Raw genomic sequence first — 20,143 nt, forward strand, 5'->3', positions numbered from 1 at the left:
ATTTTTTAAGACTATAAATTTACCTTTGATTATAGCTTTGGCTGCAGCCAGATATGTTGTAATTGTAGCTATCTGTGTGTACATCCGACCTAATCACTGTATCATTTTGTTTTTAAGTTGTGCTTAAGCATGTTAACTTCTGCTTTAATTGTATTTAACGCAATAATTAGTGTTTTTTCTACTTCACAAGTATTTTGATACTTGTGTAGTGACTTTAAGGTGTATTATGCGTGTTTATTAATTTTATTTAGATAGATGAAGTCCTTTTTATTTCTTGACTAGCTGATTGGACAACCTATTAGGATGTAGATGAAATTGACCACTGCAGTTTTCCTCATCAGCTTCTCCTTGTATTTTACTTTTCCTTTTGTAAACAATACTAATAATTTTTGGTTGTTATTTAGCGGGTAGGTCAGGTCAGTGTTGATATGTTGTGCTTTTTATTTTTTATTAGTGTAAAGCTACTCTCTTGTGTAATGCCCCCCCCCCCCTTTTGAACCAGCTATTTTTGTTTGTCCGACAATATGGCCTCATAAGGCTTTAGTTTACCAGTTGAATGTAATCTGTTCACATCTTTTTTATTTTGGATCCTTCTGTGTCATTTAAAAAAAAATTTTTTTGAAAGGTTTAATAGAGTTAACTATTTAGATTAATGGTTGCAATTGAAATGCTTGGCTATTTTAAGACAAACTAGTTCTTTTGATTTCCTTTCTGTTTTTCTGTTCCTTTTATTTTCTGCAGTGACTTGCAATTAAGAATCTTATTTTGTGAATGTTAAGTTAGAAATGTTGAAAGTATAAGTGTTTTCTTCCCCCACTTACCAGTGAAAATGGAGAAATGAGCAATTTTCCTTTTCCTTTCTCTCCCCTCTGTTTTAAATCAAATGAGACTGTAAACCTTGTCACTTTTTCCTTGCAAAAAAATATATTTTCTGTGTAAATTTCAATCTCATTTAACCACCAGTCTTCTTTGGATTCTTGGTTATGCTTCATTAAGGAATAGCAATTTTTCTGATAATCCTGCAAATCTGAGAGAGACTGTTGTCTTCAGACTATGATAAGAACTTGTTTGGTACTATGTTATTTTACAACTTTTTCTTTTTTTAGGCTGTGGAACCCTGACCTTACCCTGCCTCCCCCCCAGTTTTCCCAGTTTGTGTTATCACAGAAGAAAAATCTTACCCCCTCCCCCTTTTTAATGTTCACTTAACTGTAATCCTTTTCTCTACTTAAGAGCTTTGGGATCTTTATTTTTGTCAGCTCTTTGAATTTGCTTCCAGGTTGTATCTGATTGTGGTTCTGCATTCCTTAGTATTGCCTGGAACATGTTGAACACTGTCGGTGTCTAGTCAGGCCCAGAAACAGGTCCAAAGAAGTGTTGGTTAACTGTGCTTTTTTTTTTTTTTAATATTGCCATCTTTATAGTCTCTTTAATGTTTAGTAATAGCTAGATAATTTTGTTTCCTGCTTTTTATTCATTATCTTCTTTATTATGTTTTTCATTATCTAGGAAAATGTCTTCAGAATGCTGGGTTTATTTCTCGACATTCACTTTTATCTTTGTCTTGCTCTCTTACTAATTTGCTCTCTATCACAGTCTGCTGTGCTCTTTCACAGTGACTGACTGAATCATGTATAATATTGCTAAGAATGCAACTGGATAGTTTTTTAAAGAAATTCTGTTCTGTGGAGGTATATAATATTGGTAAAAGATTAGGCTGTGAAGTCAGATCTCCACTCTTCCAGTTACTAAATACAGGAGCTTTGGCAAATTATTAAGCCGATTTCCCCCCGCCCAGAGAATGTTATTAGAACTTAACCTCACAGGGGTGTTGGCTTTAGAGAGATGATGCATATAGTGTCCATCATAATGTCTAAATTAAGGACCCAAAGAATTATTCTGGAGTTTTCCATAGGAAGGCTTATCCACCGAGTAATTTGAAGAATGATCCTTTCCCTCTACTGTTAAATTCTTTCATAGGTGTCTATAGTCTTTAGTCATAATTGTTCATTTGTTTAACATTGGAAGGCCTACTGTCTGGCAAACACTGTGGAGGGGCCAGAGATACACGTGGGCAAACAGGTCTGACTTCATGGGGGTGTCAGACTAGTGAGGCTGCTCATGCTGAAGTAAGGGTAATCTTTTCAGGAACTTTGTTTTATACCAGTCATTGTCAGGTAGGTTTCTTTTTCCTGTTTCTCTGTCAAGAATGCTGTATGTTGGTATGTCATGAATTCTTTGAAAAATAATTTTAAACTTTAGAAGTTGGAAAAATAAGAATACCCATACCATTTACCTTTTACCTTTGTTAGGGTTTCAGTATCATTGCGTGTACTCTTTTTCTCTCTTCTTCTTCCCTCCGTCTCTGTTTTTAGCCCTACCATTTGAGGGTAATTTACATATACTGTGTCTTCTTTACCCTTAAACACTTAAGTGTGTATTTCCTAACCATAGGGATATTCTTACATAATCACAGTGCTGTTATCACCTTCATATGTTTATATCAGTATAAGTATTTTCATCTAATCTGTTATCCATATTTCAATTTTGTCACTTGATCTAATATCCCGTATAGCATTCCCACCCACCCATGTGGGTTCCAAGATCTACTCTAGGGTAGGCTATTATATTTAGTTCTCACTTTGGACTCTTTTAATCTGGAAAATATCCTGAGTCCTACTCTGTCTTTTTGATTTTGACATATTTTGAGGAATAGGGTTCTTCCCCACATACCTGGGTTTTTTTTCCTCGAGATAGAACTTTTCTCACTTTGTCTTTGTCTGATACCTCTTCCCAGTTTAATATAGAGTTTTGCATCGTTGGCCAGAATACTGCCCAGGTGATGATGTGCCCTTGTCAGGGTGCCTTTGCTAGAGGCACCTGGTGCTCATCCTGCCCTCATAGGTAACGTGCATTCTGATAATTTGGTCACGCTGCAGTTAAACTGCTCCAGTATTTTTTTCCGTCTCTCGTAATTAATAAAACATTATATGAGGAGATATTTAAGACCATGTGAATATCTTGCTCCTCAGAATTTCCTCCAAGATTTTAGGAACCATTGCTTGATGCATTTTTACATGTTGGTTGTAAAATGATGCTTTTGCGACTCTAGCATTCCATCACACTTGCCAGTCAGGCCTCTGCACTAAGCAAGAACTTTCCCTTCTTCTACATGTCACAATTATTTGTTTATTGTCAGTATTGACTGAAAAATTCATGTTATTTTCAGTAATTCATAATTCTTTACCTAATCCATTTTATGCTCAAATTGTCCTACATTTCCCTTTGGTAGCCTCTGTGGGCTGGCTCCTGTGCCTTTGTGACATGTCCTCACCATTTATTGGAGCACTTTGTTACATTTTGGCATCGCAAGATGTCCCAGCTCATCTTACATCTCCCTGCCCCAGCCTGGGAATCAGCCTTCTTTCCCATATGTAGGTCCGGTTCCTTTAGTGGAAAGTGGGTGCTCGGTGTGCTCGTTGGTACAGGGGTGTTTGCTTCTTTGTCCTTTCAGCAGATGGGGCAAGAAATATGTGCATGTATTTACATGCATACACACGTACATACACAAGTAAATGGGCCTGTAATCACATATGTACATAATTTATAAATGACAATTCTCTGAGTAGAACTGTTTATATAACTTTGACTTTTGAAAGCATGTTAATATCCTATATATTTTTAAAAAAGGGAATAAAATCAATTACTGAGAGCAAACTGAGGTAGGTTTGTTTATTTAAGTGAACAATTGAGTAAACATGTTGATGTTGTTGGGACTACAGAAGAATAGATATACAAGAATGGGAGAAGGCAAGAACTCAGTGGGAGGGATCAGAATTGGAGTTATTGGTGTAAATTCATTTATAAATTGTGTATGTTTGAGTATATATGTTAATTCTTACCTCTTGAGCCCCCAGTTTTGTATCCTGCTTTATTTAATTCTTTTATTGAATTTATGATTGACTCTCTAGGGTTTTCCAAATACACTATCTTGTCCTCTACAGATAGTTTTGTTTTTTCTTTTCCTATTGTTCTGCCTCTTTCCATTTGTTTCAGTGTTTACATTGGCTTCAGAACCATGTTAACTAAACAGTAGTAGAAATAGGTGGCATCTTTGCTTTGTTTCTGACTTTAGTGGGAATGCCTCGAGGGTCCCCCAGTTAAGTACAATCCTGGCTTTATAAGCAAGAAGTGTGTGTGTATCACATTTAGAAAATACCCATCCATTTTTACTTTCTGAAGAGGTTTGTTTGTTTGTTTGTTTGTTTGTTTGTTTGTTTTAAAAGGCTCGGCTTTTGATTTTTTCCAAAAGCTTTTTCAGTAATTTGTACAGTAATTTGTTTTTTCTTTTCAGACCTAACAATATGTCAGATTTTACTAATAAATTTTCTTTTCTTTCCTTTCTTTTCTTTTCTTTTTTCTTTTCTTTTCTTTCATTTTCTTTCTTTCTTTCTTTCTTTCTTTCTTTCTTTCTTTCTTTCTTTCTTTCTTTCTTTCTTTCAGAGAGAGAAAGTGCAGGCAGAGGTTGGGGGGTTGGGGGCTTGGGGCATGGGAGGGGCAGAGAGAGAGGTAGAGAGAGAACCTCAGGCCCACTCCATACTGAATGCAGAGCCCAACGCTGAAGCAGGGCTTGATCTCACTACCCTGAGATCATGACCTGAGCCAAAATCAAGGGTTTGACACCTATCCAACCCACCCAGGGGCCCCTAGATTTCCTAATATTTAACCATTCTTGCATATGTTGTATAAACTCTGTTTGCTGATATTTTATTCAGGATTTTTACCTCGATATTTATGAGTGCATTTGTTTTAAATCTGTAAGACTTTAGCAAATCTTTGGTTCATGCTAGTTTCTCTTTCTTTGATAAGCAAATCTTTCATATACGGCAGCTCAAAAAAGTGGTTTCTTTTTTTCTGGTGTTTTAGATTGGAAATTGGGGTGGGTAATGAGAGCTTACAGTTTATCAGCTGTATGCCCAGGATTTTAAGATGAGTTGGTTAAAGGTGCAGCAGAGGGTGATATTGGGCTTCTGGCAGGCCTTGCACTCCACAGACAGTTCTCCTTTTTAAGGATAGTGCCATTCTGTGTTCTGAAAATATGAGAACACGTAATTGGATTTTGAGGTGGATTTTACTTTCACAGTTTCGGACTCCAAGTCATTTGGAGTGGATCATGATAGTTCTTCAGTTTGAATTCTTGCTTTTAGTTCCTGAGCTACCTATAAGCAAACGAAGTTGTTCAGAAGCACCGGTTTGTTTTCACGGTCCAGAGTTGAATAGACTTATTCTGGGATATGTTTCTTTTTTGAAGTTTGGGTTGCTATGTTCTTGGTTTTCTTCCTTCCCTATTTATGTTTTCTTGGATGTCTCTAGCCCCTATTTACATTTTCCTGGAGGTTTTAGTGCAGATTGAATGGTGTCTCATCAGATGTTCAAAACACACTGCTTTTTCAAAAACATATACCCTAAATTAGTGTCATGAAAATTAAAGCTTAATGTATAATGTACAAATGTTTCATTGATTTCAGAAAGGTTCACACCAGAACTGCAATACAAATGCATAACAAACTGTTTTTGTTTTCATTTTTTCTGGTGTTTAGAATTGCAGAATATGTGTAGAGTGTGGCACACGATCTAGTTCTCAGTGGCACCACAATTGCTTGGTATGTGACAGTTGTTACCAACAACAGGATAACTTATGTCCTTTCTGTGGGAAGTGCTACCATCCAGAATTGCAGAAAGACATGCTTCATTGTAATATGTGCAAAAGGTAAGAAGATACAGTTCTTCCATTGAGTGTTTGGTCAGTTCTATCCATGTGATTTTTTGCGCTACCATGTATCTTTGAGTTCCAAGCTTTTATCACTCTAATGATCCTTTGGGTACTGAGTGCTTTTAAAGGTGAAATTAAATTACATATTTATGAATCTGGAAGGCATAAGGAAGTGAATGGGCAAAAGACCAGAAATGAGCATTAAGAGGGAAATGTAAGGAGGAAATGGTTTAAAAATAAGGAAGTAAAAATATGTGAACACCTTTAATGACCTCTGAAAATGCCAATTTCTCTTCTAGAACCTTCACCAATTGCCAACCTCTATAACCCCTCTTCTGTCATTCTTAACCCTTCCTATACGCAGTTTTCAACAGTTGCCTCTTTTTTCCCTGGATAGTAACTTGTCTTTAAATTAGAAAATTTTATTTAAATATATTTATCACTGCAGATGGGTTCACTTAGAATGTGACAAACCAGCAGATCATGAGCTGGATTCTCAGTTCAAAGAAGAGTATATCTGCATGTATTGTAAACACATAGCAGTGGAGATGGATCCATTACAGGCAGGTGATGAAGTGGAGATGGCCGAAGTCACTGCAGGTAAGCTTGAGAATTTGGGTTTGTTTGTTTGTTTGTTTGTTTTTTGATGTTGTGCCAACCAGTGTCCAATAAATTATGTTAGTCATGATGAGGGAATCCTGTGTATCAGGTCCCATCTTATTCTTAATTTCTCAGCCTTTAAGTATACATGTGACTTGGGTCATCTCTGAATCTGATGGCTGACATCTGATCTGGCTACTCTGCAGCCCTTCTCCTACTAACCACTTGAGTTCCAGGACTGGTGTGCCTTACTCCAGTTGTGTTCTTTGAGCCAGCAGTGCAAGTTTTCAGTGTTTGGCCATATGACCTAGTTGGTACTTTATAACCTGGGTTCTTTCACTCCGAACAAGTTTTAGTTTTATAATGTCCTTCTTAAATGTTAGTTCATATCTTTTGAGCCCAAAATTTGGTTTAAGTAATTTTAGTAGTATACCATTGGTTGTAAACATAATAACAAGTTTTTTGGTATTAAAGCAGGTAAACCTGCTTACAGATCATTTTTCGTTTTGATCAATATGAATGGCAACTTTTATAAAGTCCTGTGTTATCTGTTAGAGGTTTAAGTAGACACATCTTAATTACTAATGTTTTGTTTCCAAGATGCCATCATCATACAGTTGTGGAATGTTCTTTTAAAATAATATGTCAACAGCCTTTTAATTCATAATATAGATGTTTTTACATCTACATCTAAAATGTAGATATATTTATGGTTGAAAAGTTAAAAATGTGAAGAAGAATTTATGGCATTTTGGGTGATAATTTACCCTTGCTATAGCAAAGTAATAATTATTTACATAGTTAACAAATCAGAAAAACTTATTGTAAGCTAAAGAATAAATAATATTCTGTTAAGACTATAACAACGAGATGGAAGTTGAAGGACCTGAGGACCATATGGTATTTCCAGAGCAAGCAATTAATAAAGACATCAATGGTCAGGAGTCAACACCTGGAATTGTTCCAGATGGTAAGATGTTTTTGGTAATGGATATAGTTTATTTTCTGAAGAAAATGTGTATATACAGTGAATACGTGAAATTTACTTAAAGTTTACTATCCTAAATAAAAATAAGCCACAACATATAGTCACTTAGGAAATTGTTTAGAGAGGAGCTTTGTAGTAAAATAACATTTGAAATTAATAGAGAAAGGGCATGTATATATTTGTAGTTCAGCAGCAATCTAGACATAATCATAAATATATACTTTGGGGGCCAAGTGATTTTCATTAAAAAGCAATTTATTATTTTCTTTTTCTTTAGTTATATTTGTAATTACTAACTAGAGCTGTTACTGATTGTGAGATGTTTCATGCTGAGATAATGAAAAATTTATTGTTTTAGATTGTCTCAGTGGTTCTGTGGAGGGTATTTCAGTTATTTCAATGATATTTCAATTAAGCTTTTTGCAGTGTTGATAATAGCTATTACTATACTTGAGGATGTGGAATTAATGAGACAAGGTTGGGGAAAACTTATTAAATTTAATCTTGGGTTCATCTGACAGTCTGGGATTTTACGTGAAATTTTATATAGATTGAGTGTATACATACAAAGCCTCAGTTTTGCATTTAACAACTTTCATTAAAAGGTATATTGCATAAGATGTAAAGTGAAGAAAAATAAGACAAAGCTATCTGTAACAATACATCTTGTCATAGTGCATAATCAGATTCCTAATTTCATCTCCATACCCTACTTTTACTAATAAATAGTAACAGTGTGTTTTGTGCTTATATTGAGAATTGGCATTTGGCAGTGGGATAAAAATCTTACTCAACTTACTACTGAGAAAGCAATGTTAGAGAAATTTTGAGTCCTTGCTAGAGATTCCATAAATGTGTCATTCACAGCAGTTCACATCCACACAGAAGAGCAGCAGAAGAGTAACCCACCAGAAAGTCTTGATACACACGGTCTTCTCATTTCTGGTAAGCGTACTATCTAATTTGATTGAATTACAGCATAATGCTTTTATGACTGCTATGCAGATTCGAGTCATGATCTATTAAGTTAATTTTTCAAATGAATTATCCCAAAGAATTATTTACTATTGCTATATACACATTACAGTAATGAAATCTTTTAGTTAAGCGATCCTTTTCTTGAAAAGAATTGGCATTGGATTTCTAAAGGAGGTTATATTCTCTGTAGAGTTGCTAAATCAAATGTTCGTTATTAAACAAGTCAAAATCAGGGGCTTCTGGGTGGCTCAGTCAGTTAAGCGACTGTCCTTGGCTCAGGTCATGATCTTGGGGTCCTGGGATCAAGCCCTGTGTCAGGCTTCCTGCTCAGCGGAGAGTCTGCTTCTCCCTCTTCCTCTGCCCCTCCCCCCTAGCTCGTGCTCTCTCACTCTCAAATAAATAAATAAAATCTTAAAAAAAAATAAGTTAAAATTATTATAGAAGACTAGGAGTAGAGCATAATAGAACTGCTTGGGATGAAGAGCGTGTTTACACTTTCATCTTAATACTTCCCGCCTAGAGGGGCGCCTGGGTGGCACAGCGGTTAAGCGTCTGCCTTCGGCTCAGGGCATGATCCCGGCGTTATGGGATCGAGCCCCACATCAGGCTCCTCTGCTGGGAGCCTACTTCTTCCTCTCCCACTCCCCCTGCTTGTGTTCCCTCTGTCTCTGGCTGTCTCTATCTCTGTCGAATAAATAAATAAAATCTTTAAAAAAAAAAATACTTCCCGCCTAGTGTACAAGAAGAATATACTTGTAGTCTGCATGTGTGTTCCACATTTTCTTCTTTGCCAGTGAGACTTGAGGTAATTGGTCTTCTATTAACCATAATTTTGGCTTTGTGTGGCATTAGGATAAGTTTTTTCACTTGAGTCACTCAAATGATTGCATTCATTATATGTAATTTTCTGTTTTAAAACATCTTTTTTCTAATCATTCTTTTTTAATGTTAAGTATTTTTGAAGCATTTTTGTGTGTAAAATTATTTGGTATGATCAGATCTGTTATTTGATGTTTTTTTTTCCTTTATCCTCAACTGTAGTCTTTCAGGGAGTAGGAATGAAAAGTGGGATTTCACTTTGATAACAATACAGATTCAGTGTAGTCACCACAGTAAATAGTAAATGAGGAAATTAATAACTTTCTCGGTGTAACTTAGAAATGACCTCGATAGTATTTGGAATAAGTGCTTTTTATCCAGTGATCTTACCTGATAGAGCCACATAGGACTCATGTAAGTTGGATCTCTGACTTTGTTTTTAGGCATGATTGGGTTAAACGCTTAACACACTAGCACCCTGACTTAAAATTTACCAGTTAGTGACTTTAGATATTTCTGATATCTAATTATGTTTATTGACTTGCTAAGCTTTGTTTAATTATTGATGATGAGGAAATACAAAGATTATATCCAAAAAATGTATATGTTAGCAGGTACAGCTAATAAGTAAAGTAAGTCTTTTCTATCTGTGATTGTTACTCATAGTCTGCAGAATGAGTTTCAGTTACTTCAGTGATATTTCATTTGAGTTGTGTACATCCGAGTGCCTGCTGTTGCAAATTCGCTTTATATTCTAGACTAGACTTTTTAACTTGGATACCTCAAGTAAGATCACTGAGCCTCATTTTTCTAGCTGTTGAAAGAGTATAACTTTGCCTACAAAGTTGTAAATCTTTTTGTAAATGTTCAAATTGTAAAACATCATATATGTTTAATAGAATTATATTAGAAGTTCTGTTTTAATATTTTTACCAGAAACCACCTTAAACTCTGGGGATCCTATTAAGGTGATGTTTTTGTAGCTTTTCTGGCCTGATCTGTGACCAGTTCTAATTCATAAATCCTGGTACATTTTGGTCTTTATTCATTTATAATTGTTTTTCTTGATAAATACCTTCTGATTTAAGTCAGGGTTTAACCATAAGTGTGCTTTGGAAATCCCTTGTCTCCCCCACCCCCCCCCCTTTCCTGCTGGAGCCTATTATTTTTAAGCCAGAAAATTTTAAATTTTTAAATTTACAAGTACATTAACATAACAAATATTTCAAATTTTGTAGAATCATCCCAAGATAAAATGAATCCTGAAATAGAAAATCAGACTTCTCATGAAGTTGATAGTGAAAAAATGGAAATGTCTTCTAAAGTAATGCGTATTTGTGAAGATCAAAATGAAAACAAAATGGAAGTGACAGAAAATGTTGAAGTCCGTATGCACCAGATCATTGTGCAGCATGAGGACCTGCAGTTAGAGGAATCCAAAATGTTGGCATCTGCGGAAGAATCACAGCCTCCAAAATTGACCATTGAATCTGCCACTGTTCCACCAGAAACCTTAGTGTCCCCGTGTAAGGAAAGTACTTCTTTATGTTCTAAGGAACAGTTGGCTATAGAAAGGGTACAAGAAGAAATGGAACAGAAAGCAAGTTCTGAATCTTCCACTGCATTTACGGACTTTGAAATGGCTCCTGCAGCTGAGAGTTGTTTGAAAGATGGTTTATGCCGAGAAGACAAATCTGTGAAATTACCATCTGAGACAGAGTTGTCATTTGTGTCTGCAGCAGACATAAGCAAGGCAAATGTGTCTTCCTGTCCACTTTCTTCAGACTTGCCTTCCCAGGACATACTGCACACTTACCCTTCAACCCTCAGTGCTTCTGTTGGAAACATTATGCCAACAACATATATCTCAGTCACTCCAAAAATCGGCATGGGTAAACCAGCTATTACCAAAAGAAAATTTTCTCCTGGTAGACCTCGGTCCAAACAGGTAGGGCGATTTTAATGATACGGACAGAAAAATCTTTTGGAACAATAATATAAAATAAGGCATATGTGAAACTTTGGTTTGGAGGGTAATTTTTAATGTTTTCAAGTAGAACTTACATGTAATGTTGACCAAAGTGTTTTGGCCAATTTTTTTTTAAAGCTGTAAATGAAGACTAATTTATTAAACTTAAAATGATCTTATTCAGAATTTCAACTTAGTTGGAACATACAAATGCAACCGATTTGATTACAGTTTCTAATAGAAAACACTTAAAATTTTAAATTCTATGCCACGGTAACAATAGAGCCTTAAAAAAAAACAGTGACATTTTAGGTATATTGAAATTAACATTTATTTTTCCCCTCTATGATATTTGTTTGATATTTTTCTTTGTCAATATTTTTAACTGCTTAAGCATCAAAATTTACTAAGGGAGTTTTTCATCTTGGGTTTTTCTCATTTTGATTTTTCTGTTAACTGCTAACTTCCTTGTGACCCCCCCCCCCCCGCCCCCTAAGTTAGGACTTAGTTCAGTGTTCTCATGGAAAAGTCTTAGAATTGCATTGTTGATCCTTAGGAAGTGAGGGGAGTTCTTCCCATGACCTAAGTAGTGTGGATTCTACCCTTTAAGGGTAAGTTCCAGTTCTTTTTAGTGGGATTTAAGTGAAACTAACTGGAAGACAAAGTGAGACACTGTAGCTAATATTTTATTTATTCTACAAAATTTCTACTTTCTGAAGTTTTTATAAAATGGCAAGATCTCAAACAGTGCAGTATTTAGTCACAATGGTAATTTGAAGTTTCAGGTCTCATGATTTAAGTTGCTTCCAGTGATTAAAGTTTGACTTTCTAGGAGTAGAATTATCTTGGTCTTGATCATCCAGTTTTGGAATCTGAAGATAAGTAGAAAAGCAGAATTTTATATTAATGTGAGAATTAGTCTCCTCTAAATTCCAGATATATTTTATTCTCTAAAGACAGCAAGTTACATACCAGAGGCAAAATAATTGCCTCATGGGAGAGAACTATTTCTCTGTGGCAAAGACATATGGAGTAAACTAAGACTTTCCTTCCTATATTCCTTTCTCTAAGTGTTTTCCGTGATATTTATTTTATGTTCTACCAAGAGAGGGTTTTCTTCTCAAATCAGTTCTTCTCCTCCTTACTCTTTTGTTTTTTTTTAAGTAATTGTTAAGTAACAGTTACGTGGTTTTGGCTCTGAAAAAACTTTTAGCAATGGAAATTTGAATCTCTAATTTAATTTTGGTTCAGATATTTACATTCTTTAAAGATACTACATCATAAGTATTCCTGTCAAATTTTACTGTATAGAGACTTCTATTCCAGCTGGGAAACCATTAGGATTACTCTTCTGTTGACTTAATGTTCTAAGATCTATGTGCATGTGAGTCTGAGTGTGTGTTCGTGTATGTGTATGAGAATGTCTTCCAGGTTTATCCCATTTTATGTGACCCACATCCTAATATTTGTTATAGCTTCTGCTGTATTCTCTTTCAGTTCCCAGTTCTGGTAGTATTCTACTTTCTGTTGAGTTGCCATTGTCTCATTACTTTTTTGTAATCTGCTGCTAATCTCAAACCATTCATGCATATTTAACCTCAGCTTGGTTTTAGTTGTGTCGCAAACAAGCTTCGCTTGGTGATGCACTGCTGTCTTTGTGGAGAGTATGAATGGGGTAGAACAAGACAGCTCTTTTATTTTTTATTATTGCTGAGGAAATATTCCAGTGTATATCTTTATGTTGGAAATCCAGAGTTTGTTACTCTGTTTTATGAATTTCTTTGATGTCAGGAATTCCTGTTCTGTCTTTGGTTTGTGTTTATTTTGCATATTCTTGGTAGTGGGGACTGGGTATAAAAGGAGATGGATGTTCATGGCTGTGATTGTGATATAAGCAAGAGTCTTCGGTGTTCAGCTGTGTTTTGATTGTTAACATCAGTAGTGTTTCCATATTTTGTTGAAGATTCTCTGGTCTTTAACAGTATAGTGAAGACTGTCCTAACCAAAGAACTGCACATTTCATTGGTTAAATGCTGGTTCGTGGTGGTCAAATCTCCATTTTCTAATATTATGTGAGGTTTTCTAAGGAATTCACTTAGAAATTAAATGAATACTTTAATTAGAAACAAAATCTGAAAGCTTTAAAATTTGATGTGACAGCTAATGATTGGATTATTGAATGTTTTCTGGAGAAAGGAATTAGCCAGTAGAAGGCTAAGCCAGTGCTGTCTAATAGAAATATAATGCAGGCCTCATAGATCTAATTTAAGGATTTCTAGCAGTCCCACCTAAAAATAAGCAGGTGAAATAAATTTTAATGTTTTATTTAACTTTATTAAAATGTTTTTACATATAATAAATATATAATAAACACAATACAAATATATAATTATATATAATAAACATAATATAGCAATATATAAATAATTGTATATAATAAAAATTATTAATGAGATATTTTACATTCACTTTTCCTGCTAAGTGTTCGAGATCTGATTTCTGACCACTTGCATTAGAAGTACTTTGTAGCCTCATGACTAGTGGCTACCTTATTGGACAATGCAAGGGCAAGCATTTTTAAAAACAGGGAAATTTTAGTTCCAGAAGGAGCTACATTTGAAAAGAAATACGAACTGAATTTAAGAGTGATAAATTAAGAATGATGCTCTATTTTCACTACTTTTAAGTACTGAAGTAGAAAAGTCTTCATCCTCCAGTTGCTCATAGGACACATTTTAAAATGATGGTAAAAACCATTTGTTGTAGCAACAATTCACTGTGTGTTTTCAGCATGTATTAGGTTATCAATATAGAAGCCATGCATAATGTACACATATATGTTCATATGCTGTTGTATATACACATACGAGTACATATATATGAGTATGTGTGTAGGGATACTGGAGTATGGAAGAGTATATAAATATACATCACTGTTCTGAGTCGGAGAGGTCAGGACAGAGACCATGGAATCTGTACAGGATTATTTTCCCTTTAGAAGAGATTAATCATTGAAGTTGATTGTTTAATATTATACTTTTTATATGGAAGATTTTAGGTGTTACTTATACTATTTTCTTTATGAGGTGTTTCAAGTGTATCTCTGATGTATGCTTAAAAACCTTACTATAGGAACAGTAATGTAAGTTTTTCTGATGGTTGTGGATAGAAAAGATTCCTTTTTCTTGTTTACTTCCTCATTTCAGACACAGGATTTCCCAAAGATGAAGAAGAATATAGACATGATAGGTAGTAGGAGAAGGAAATTGGTGAAGCAATGACAGGCAGCCAGCCGGTTGGACATGGATGGGTTCATATAAATTGTCCCAGTGAATCAGTTGGCTTTTCTTTCTTCATCCTTTATTGAAGTTATTCAGTTATATATATTTTCGTGTTTCATTTTTTCAATATTTTTGTGGGTATATCCATTTTGGACCTTAGGTTTAGAAAAGTCATTATCGGCCAACTGCATGTTATAATTGCCTGAGGAGCCTTGAAAACATATCAGTGCAATGACCCCATCCTACACCAAATAAAACAGCCCTGTAATCTTTCATGTTAGCCCTGCAAGTAGAGCCCTAAGTTAAAGAAATGTGCTACTCGTTGTTACTGTTATGCATCTGACTTACTACAAGAAATACTCTTAAAAAGCAGTGGAAAATAGGATGGAAACATTTTTTATTTCACCATATCAAGTAACAGTGTGTTTTTCATTTTCTACTTATTTCTCCACAGTTGTATTTATCCATTTTAATTTGGAAATTCTGAGATAATAGTAATCTCAGCCCATCTTCTGTTATTTATCCTATTTGTATAACTTTATGGAAAAATATTTCATATAATCACATGACTGTGCTCTGCTTAGACACTCATGTACTAAGTGCTTTCATGATAGTATTGAAAGAGCTTTATTAAACCTATGAAATATGTTTTATTGAAATAGTAAATATTTCAGTGAAATTTCATAGAAATAAACATAAGTACTCAACTATATTTTGAACACTTTCAAATTCTAGGAATTTTTTTCATTTTTGATTTTACTTTTCCATCAATTTTTGTTAACATCATGTATATGGAAAGCTTAGAAATTTCCATTAAGTTCTAAGACTGATATTTATTGAGGGGTTCTCAGAGAAAGTGAAATTTCTTCAGTACAGTAGGTTTCCAAGGATAGTACTTCATTAGATCATAACCACTTTTCCATTACATTGTGAAGTGGATATTTTATTTTTTATTAATTTAACTAATTTTATTACGAACCATAGAATTTTATAACATACCTGCCTACTGCAATAGCATTTTGAATGAATGAGGTGTTTTGAGTTAACAAATCAGTTTCGTAATCTATTCTTGTGAGAGAAAAACGAATCTCCAGGGTGGGGAGCTGTAGAGGGTTGTAGTTTTATTAACAATTAATTACAAGTAAGCACATTCGTTCGTTCTTTTTTAAAATAGCATTTCTGGTTTGTAAACACAAATCCTTTAGCACTGTTGATTTAAAAAATTTTTTTGTTCTGTTTTGTTTTTAAGGTTAAAAAAAGGCATATCTATAAATCATACTGTCCAAATAAGGAGAGGTTCAGTTCTTGTTAAATTATTTCATATCCACTTTTAATTAAAATGTTTGAATTTTGAAGCATTGCTTGATATAACTTATACACGGTGGCATTCACTAAAAGGAAAGAAATTACCCCGTATAGTTTTAATTGTCCCTTCTTGGATACCTGTTAGGTAAGGTAAAGCCTACATTTCTGATACTTTATCTTAGAATCTATTAAAGCTTTCATTAGTAAATAGATACATACTCTGTATTCTTTACGGAGAATAAAAGATGCATTGTAGTTTCCCAGAGTGATTTTCCACTTATATTCTAGTGTAAATACTATGCTGCGTTTTAAAGAAGTATTTTGTATAGTTTACCTCAGTTTTGACTGAGACTGATACCAAGAAAGATTGGTTAATATAAATTCAGCATGCGCATTTCCATAGTGCAATTACTTGGATTCAGATCCTTATTTTCCATTATTGTCTGTGTGACGCTAAAGCACATTACCTTGCCAGCTGTCTTGTTTCTTCATCTGTAAAACTACATCGTACGGTGGATATTGGAGTTTAACAACAACACATATACAGCACCTGACATGTAGCAGGTGGTAGTGCTGCCCTGCTTGCTTTCTCTTGAATTGTGGAGTAATGCAGATATTCTGTGAAAATGATGACTTGAGGAGGTAATAATCCTGTATTAAACGTAGCTCTGGAGAACCAATCAGATCAACTGAAAATTATTTGTACTGAAATGTGCCAGTGAAAATAACTGTAGGCCTTGAGTGAGTCAAACACTGGTCACAGTAAATACAGTATGTAGTAGGTTTCTTGAGTTCAAAGCCACCTAGTGGCTGCACAGATTTTGGAATTGAATAGCCTATTAATTACACTATGTGTGATATGTGCTGCAGGAGAGGAAACCAGGGTACTATGGAAAAGCAGAGGGGGCGAGAGGAAACTCAACTTAGGCTTACAAACTATGCAGCTAAAGTCCAAGAAACACTGCTCTAAGTCACTGAAAAACTGTAGTTTTAAACCTAAAAAAATGTCTAGCCCTCTGGGGTGGCAAGCTGCAAACACAGATCAGCAGCATCCCTTTTTTCTTGGTTTCCTTGTGCCTATTGTGATATTTCCAAAGCCATTACCAAAATCATTGCTAGCACCAGCCAAATTCACATTCCTAAATTATTGAAGGATAAAGCTGGTAACAGCTGTTTGTGTACTTGTATAGCATCTTATCAAAGCACTATCAGGACTAAATTTCTTGTTCATTTGATGTTGAACTCAGTTTTGTATATGAGACTTATTTATGTGAAAAGAATTTGTAAGTCATAAAAATGAGTTGTTTGCTGCTGTGGCTGTAATGTACATGAGAGAATGTATATGCCAAAAAGGAATTATAAATGCTTTAGGTTTTCTGTTTCTCTTGCCAATTGTCCTCTCTGCTCTCTCTTCATCGTTTTCGTTTTCTCTAAATCAGACTCATCCTTTAATAGCAGCCTTGGTTTTGCATAGCATGTTGGGAGAGGCTGGACCTGAGTGAGGATGACTTGGAGGTGTGAAGTCTGCCCAGGACACACCAAACCTCTGGCTGCTCTTGAAACTTTTTCAGTAGGTTAGGATATTCCTGGGCTCTGATTATGACATTGATGATATTTAACAGCCAGCCATAGGATTCGGCTTCTAATAATAGAAAGTTGACCTTAATATCCTTTTCTCCACTTGCCATTATTGTTTCCATTTTCCTATCCCATAGCCCTTGTAACAGCTGTATAATTTACCAGGTTGATAAATTTACCTGAGAAGTTGGCCTCAAGGTAGGAAGAAGCTCAATACCAACTTTAAACAGGTTTTGGACTCAATAATTATTGTTAGAATCTAATTCAATCTCAACCAAGTATTTTTTTAAAAGTTTTTATAGGATTTGATAGCAAGTTGCTTCTCTTTAGCTCTCTTTACAACTTAGTTTTCTCGTGGCTACATTTTGAACCCTTTTGCTTTTAATTCGTTTTGTATGTAGTTTAAGAGTAACAGTGCATTGGATGGATTGGTAATTTTTTTTTTTTTAAGTGAGGAAATTCAGGAATGTAGGCTCTGTCTGATGGGGGAATTAGTATGTTTCATAGTACAGTGCTTATTGATGCATATAGGCAGCTAAAAAAAATAAATGCCCAGTGGAGAACTGAACAGAATGCTTAACATAGCGGTGAACAAAAAGAATGGTCTTTTCTCATCAAACTTCTAATCCAATGGCAACAAATAAATACAAATGTAGTAAGTATAAATTCAAGTGTAACAGTGTAAACCATGTTTCAGTAGACAGGGAAGCTGACCTCTGAATTGTCGGTATAGATTCTTTTTCATCATAGCTGAGATCTGTAGGATAATTTATAACTAAAGCTGATAATTATAACTATATTTTAGTTTTAAGGTCTAAAGAATATATTAGGTAATTTCTTCATTGTCAAAACATCTAAGTATAATCATAATTTTTCTCCAGTTCCTATAAAATTACACACAATCTATCTTCCAATGTCTTATGATAATATACTTATTAAAATTCATAATGTAATTACCCAAGCTTTTATTATATAAGTTCTTCATAGCAGTTGAATGGTTTTCTAATTATTCCTGAAATGGCATCCAAACATTCTTGATCTATGGAGCCCTTCATTTTGTTCATCCATGTTCTGTGAAGTGTAAATGTTTTTAAAATGAGACACAATTTTGGCATCAAAGCTAACTTTTAAATTATGGTGAATAACATATTATCTGAGAGTATGACTTTTTATAGTTATGTTTTAAGAGCTGTTTACTGACTTAACATTAAATGATCCACCAAAAGGAGTTTTATACAGTAGCCAAATATTGTCAGAGAAAAACCAATGGGAACATGGAGAGAACTAAATTTAGATATCTCTTGCCCTTATTCTCTACCAGTAAATAATTAGAAACAGTAAAACATATATGACCCCAAATTTCAGTCAGCGAGAAGATGCAAAACATGTTGTAGGGTAGGTGATAGTTCAGCTGGAGCCCTGAAGAAAGGCCTCTTTGACGAGGAAGTGCCTGAGCCTGTACCTGAAGAATCAGAAGCAGCAGCCGTGCAGTGGAGAGCTGCCGTTGTGCCGAGTCCGTAGGCCCCTGAGTAGTGAGGAGCTCCGCATGTGTGAAGGAAACCAAGGTAGCTGGGGCATACCAGTCACGAGAGAGGGCCACAAGATGAGGCTGGAGAGAGGCAGTGGGAAAGGTTTGCAGTAAATTAAGTGCACTGAGGAGCTGTTGGAAGGGTTTGAAACAAGGTAGTGTCTTGCTTGATCAGATTTACATTTTTGCAAAGTCTCTCTGGCTGCTGTGTAGAGAAGGGCTTCAGGCAGATCCTGGGTAGGGAGAATTGTAAAGAGCAGCTGGCTGGAAGATTGAATATACTGATGTACTGATGGTTTGGATTGAAGGAGTGGCAGGGGAGAATGATGGGGGGAAAAACAGATCAGATGACTCCCCATTTTTTGACATGAGGTCTGGAGTCCACTTCTGAAGATGGGGAAGATTGTGAGACGGAACTGGGTAAGGGAGAGATTTTAGACGTTGTAAACTTGAGAGGTTTGGTGTGACAGAATGGACGTGCTGAGGAGAATGTTGAAAACCTTATTAACTTCTGCAAGAACATGTTGGAACTAGAAATGTGAATTTGGGAGACAACAACATTCAAGATGGTGTTTACAGCCCTCATGATAGGTCATACCATTTAGGAAGAGACTACACAGAGAGGAACGTTGTCCCGGCCTCAGCCCTGGGAAACACTGGGGCTTCGAAAGTCAGGTGGAGGAAGAGCATGCTTGGGGGACAGAAAGGTCAGCAAGGAAGGGCAGAGAAACATTCACAGGTGTGAATGAACCCAGTAGAACTGTATGGAGAAGTTGACAGTTTGAGTACGATGAGAATAGAGAAATGACTTCTGGCAGCATAGAGGTTACCCAAAGACCCTGGATGCAGCAGGAAAGAAGACATAGGTGTAGATGCAAGTTGATCTGATACTGGGAAAAAGAGGTAATTCACTTGTCCGTAAAATCAGCATAGCCATTCACTGAGGTTGAGGCTCGGTTAATTAAAAGTGAAACCAGTCTCTTCCTTGTGTGGTTTTTCTCAAAACACTGTTATTGCATTAATTATCCACTTCCCATAGGGTGGTCAAACTCTTATTTTGGTTGATTATTTAAATTCCTGGTGGTAGTTTTATGTGATTAATAGGTTATTACTTGTTAGTTTGATAATATTCTAGAAACCTGGTAAGTACTGTGTTTTGTAAGTTTGGGTCACTTAATTGGTAAAAGTTATAGCATGTGTTATGGAATTGCCTAATTCAAAATAGGTTCTTTATTGTTTGACATTTGTTTTGTGTTTTTCTTTAAATTGTTATCTTTGTGGAATAGACATTTTTATTTACGCTGTTTAGCATCTTCATCGGATT

At 35.3% G+C, this 20,143-nt stretch overlaps 1 protein-coding gene across 20 annotated transcripts in view; it reads left to right on the plus strand.

Annotated features, from left to right (window-relative positions):
* KMT2C (lysine methyltransferase 2C) overlaps window positions 1-20,143 on the plus strand; it is a 272,287-nt gene that overhangs the window by 161,093 nt on the left and 91,051 nt on the right. For 19 of the 20 annotated variants that reach the window (XM_087860661.1, XM_087860660.1, XM_087860666.1 and 16 more), the window contains 5 exons: window positions 5,601-5,770; window positions 6,222-6,373; window positions 7,230-7,343; window positions 8,229-8,306; window positions 10,397-11,106. In XM_087860661.1, coding sequence (XP_087716787.1) covers window positions 5,601-5,770; window positions 6,222-6,373; window positions 7,230-7,343; window positions 8,229-8,306; window positions 10,397-11,106 — 1,224 coding nt within the window. The remainder of the gene's footprint in view (window positions 1-5,600; window positions 5,771-6,221; window positions 6,374-7,229; window positions 7,344-8,228; window positions 8,307-10,396; window positions 11,107-20,143) is intronic. The other variant, XM_087860665.1, reaches the window with a different exon arrangement.

This window comes from Ursus americanus, chromosome 3, assembly GCF_024610735.1.
Source record: "Ursus americanus isolate L20-20 chromosome 3, mUrsAme1.1.p, whole genome shotgun sequence".
NCBI classification, from domain to species: Eukaryota; Metazoa; Chordata; class Mammalia; order Carnivora; family Ursidae; genus Ursus; species Ursus americanus.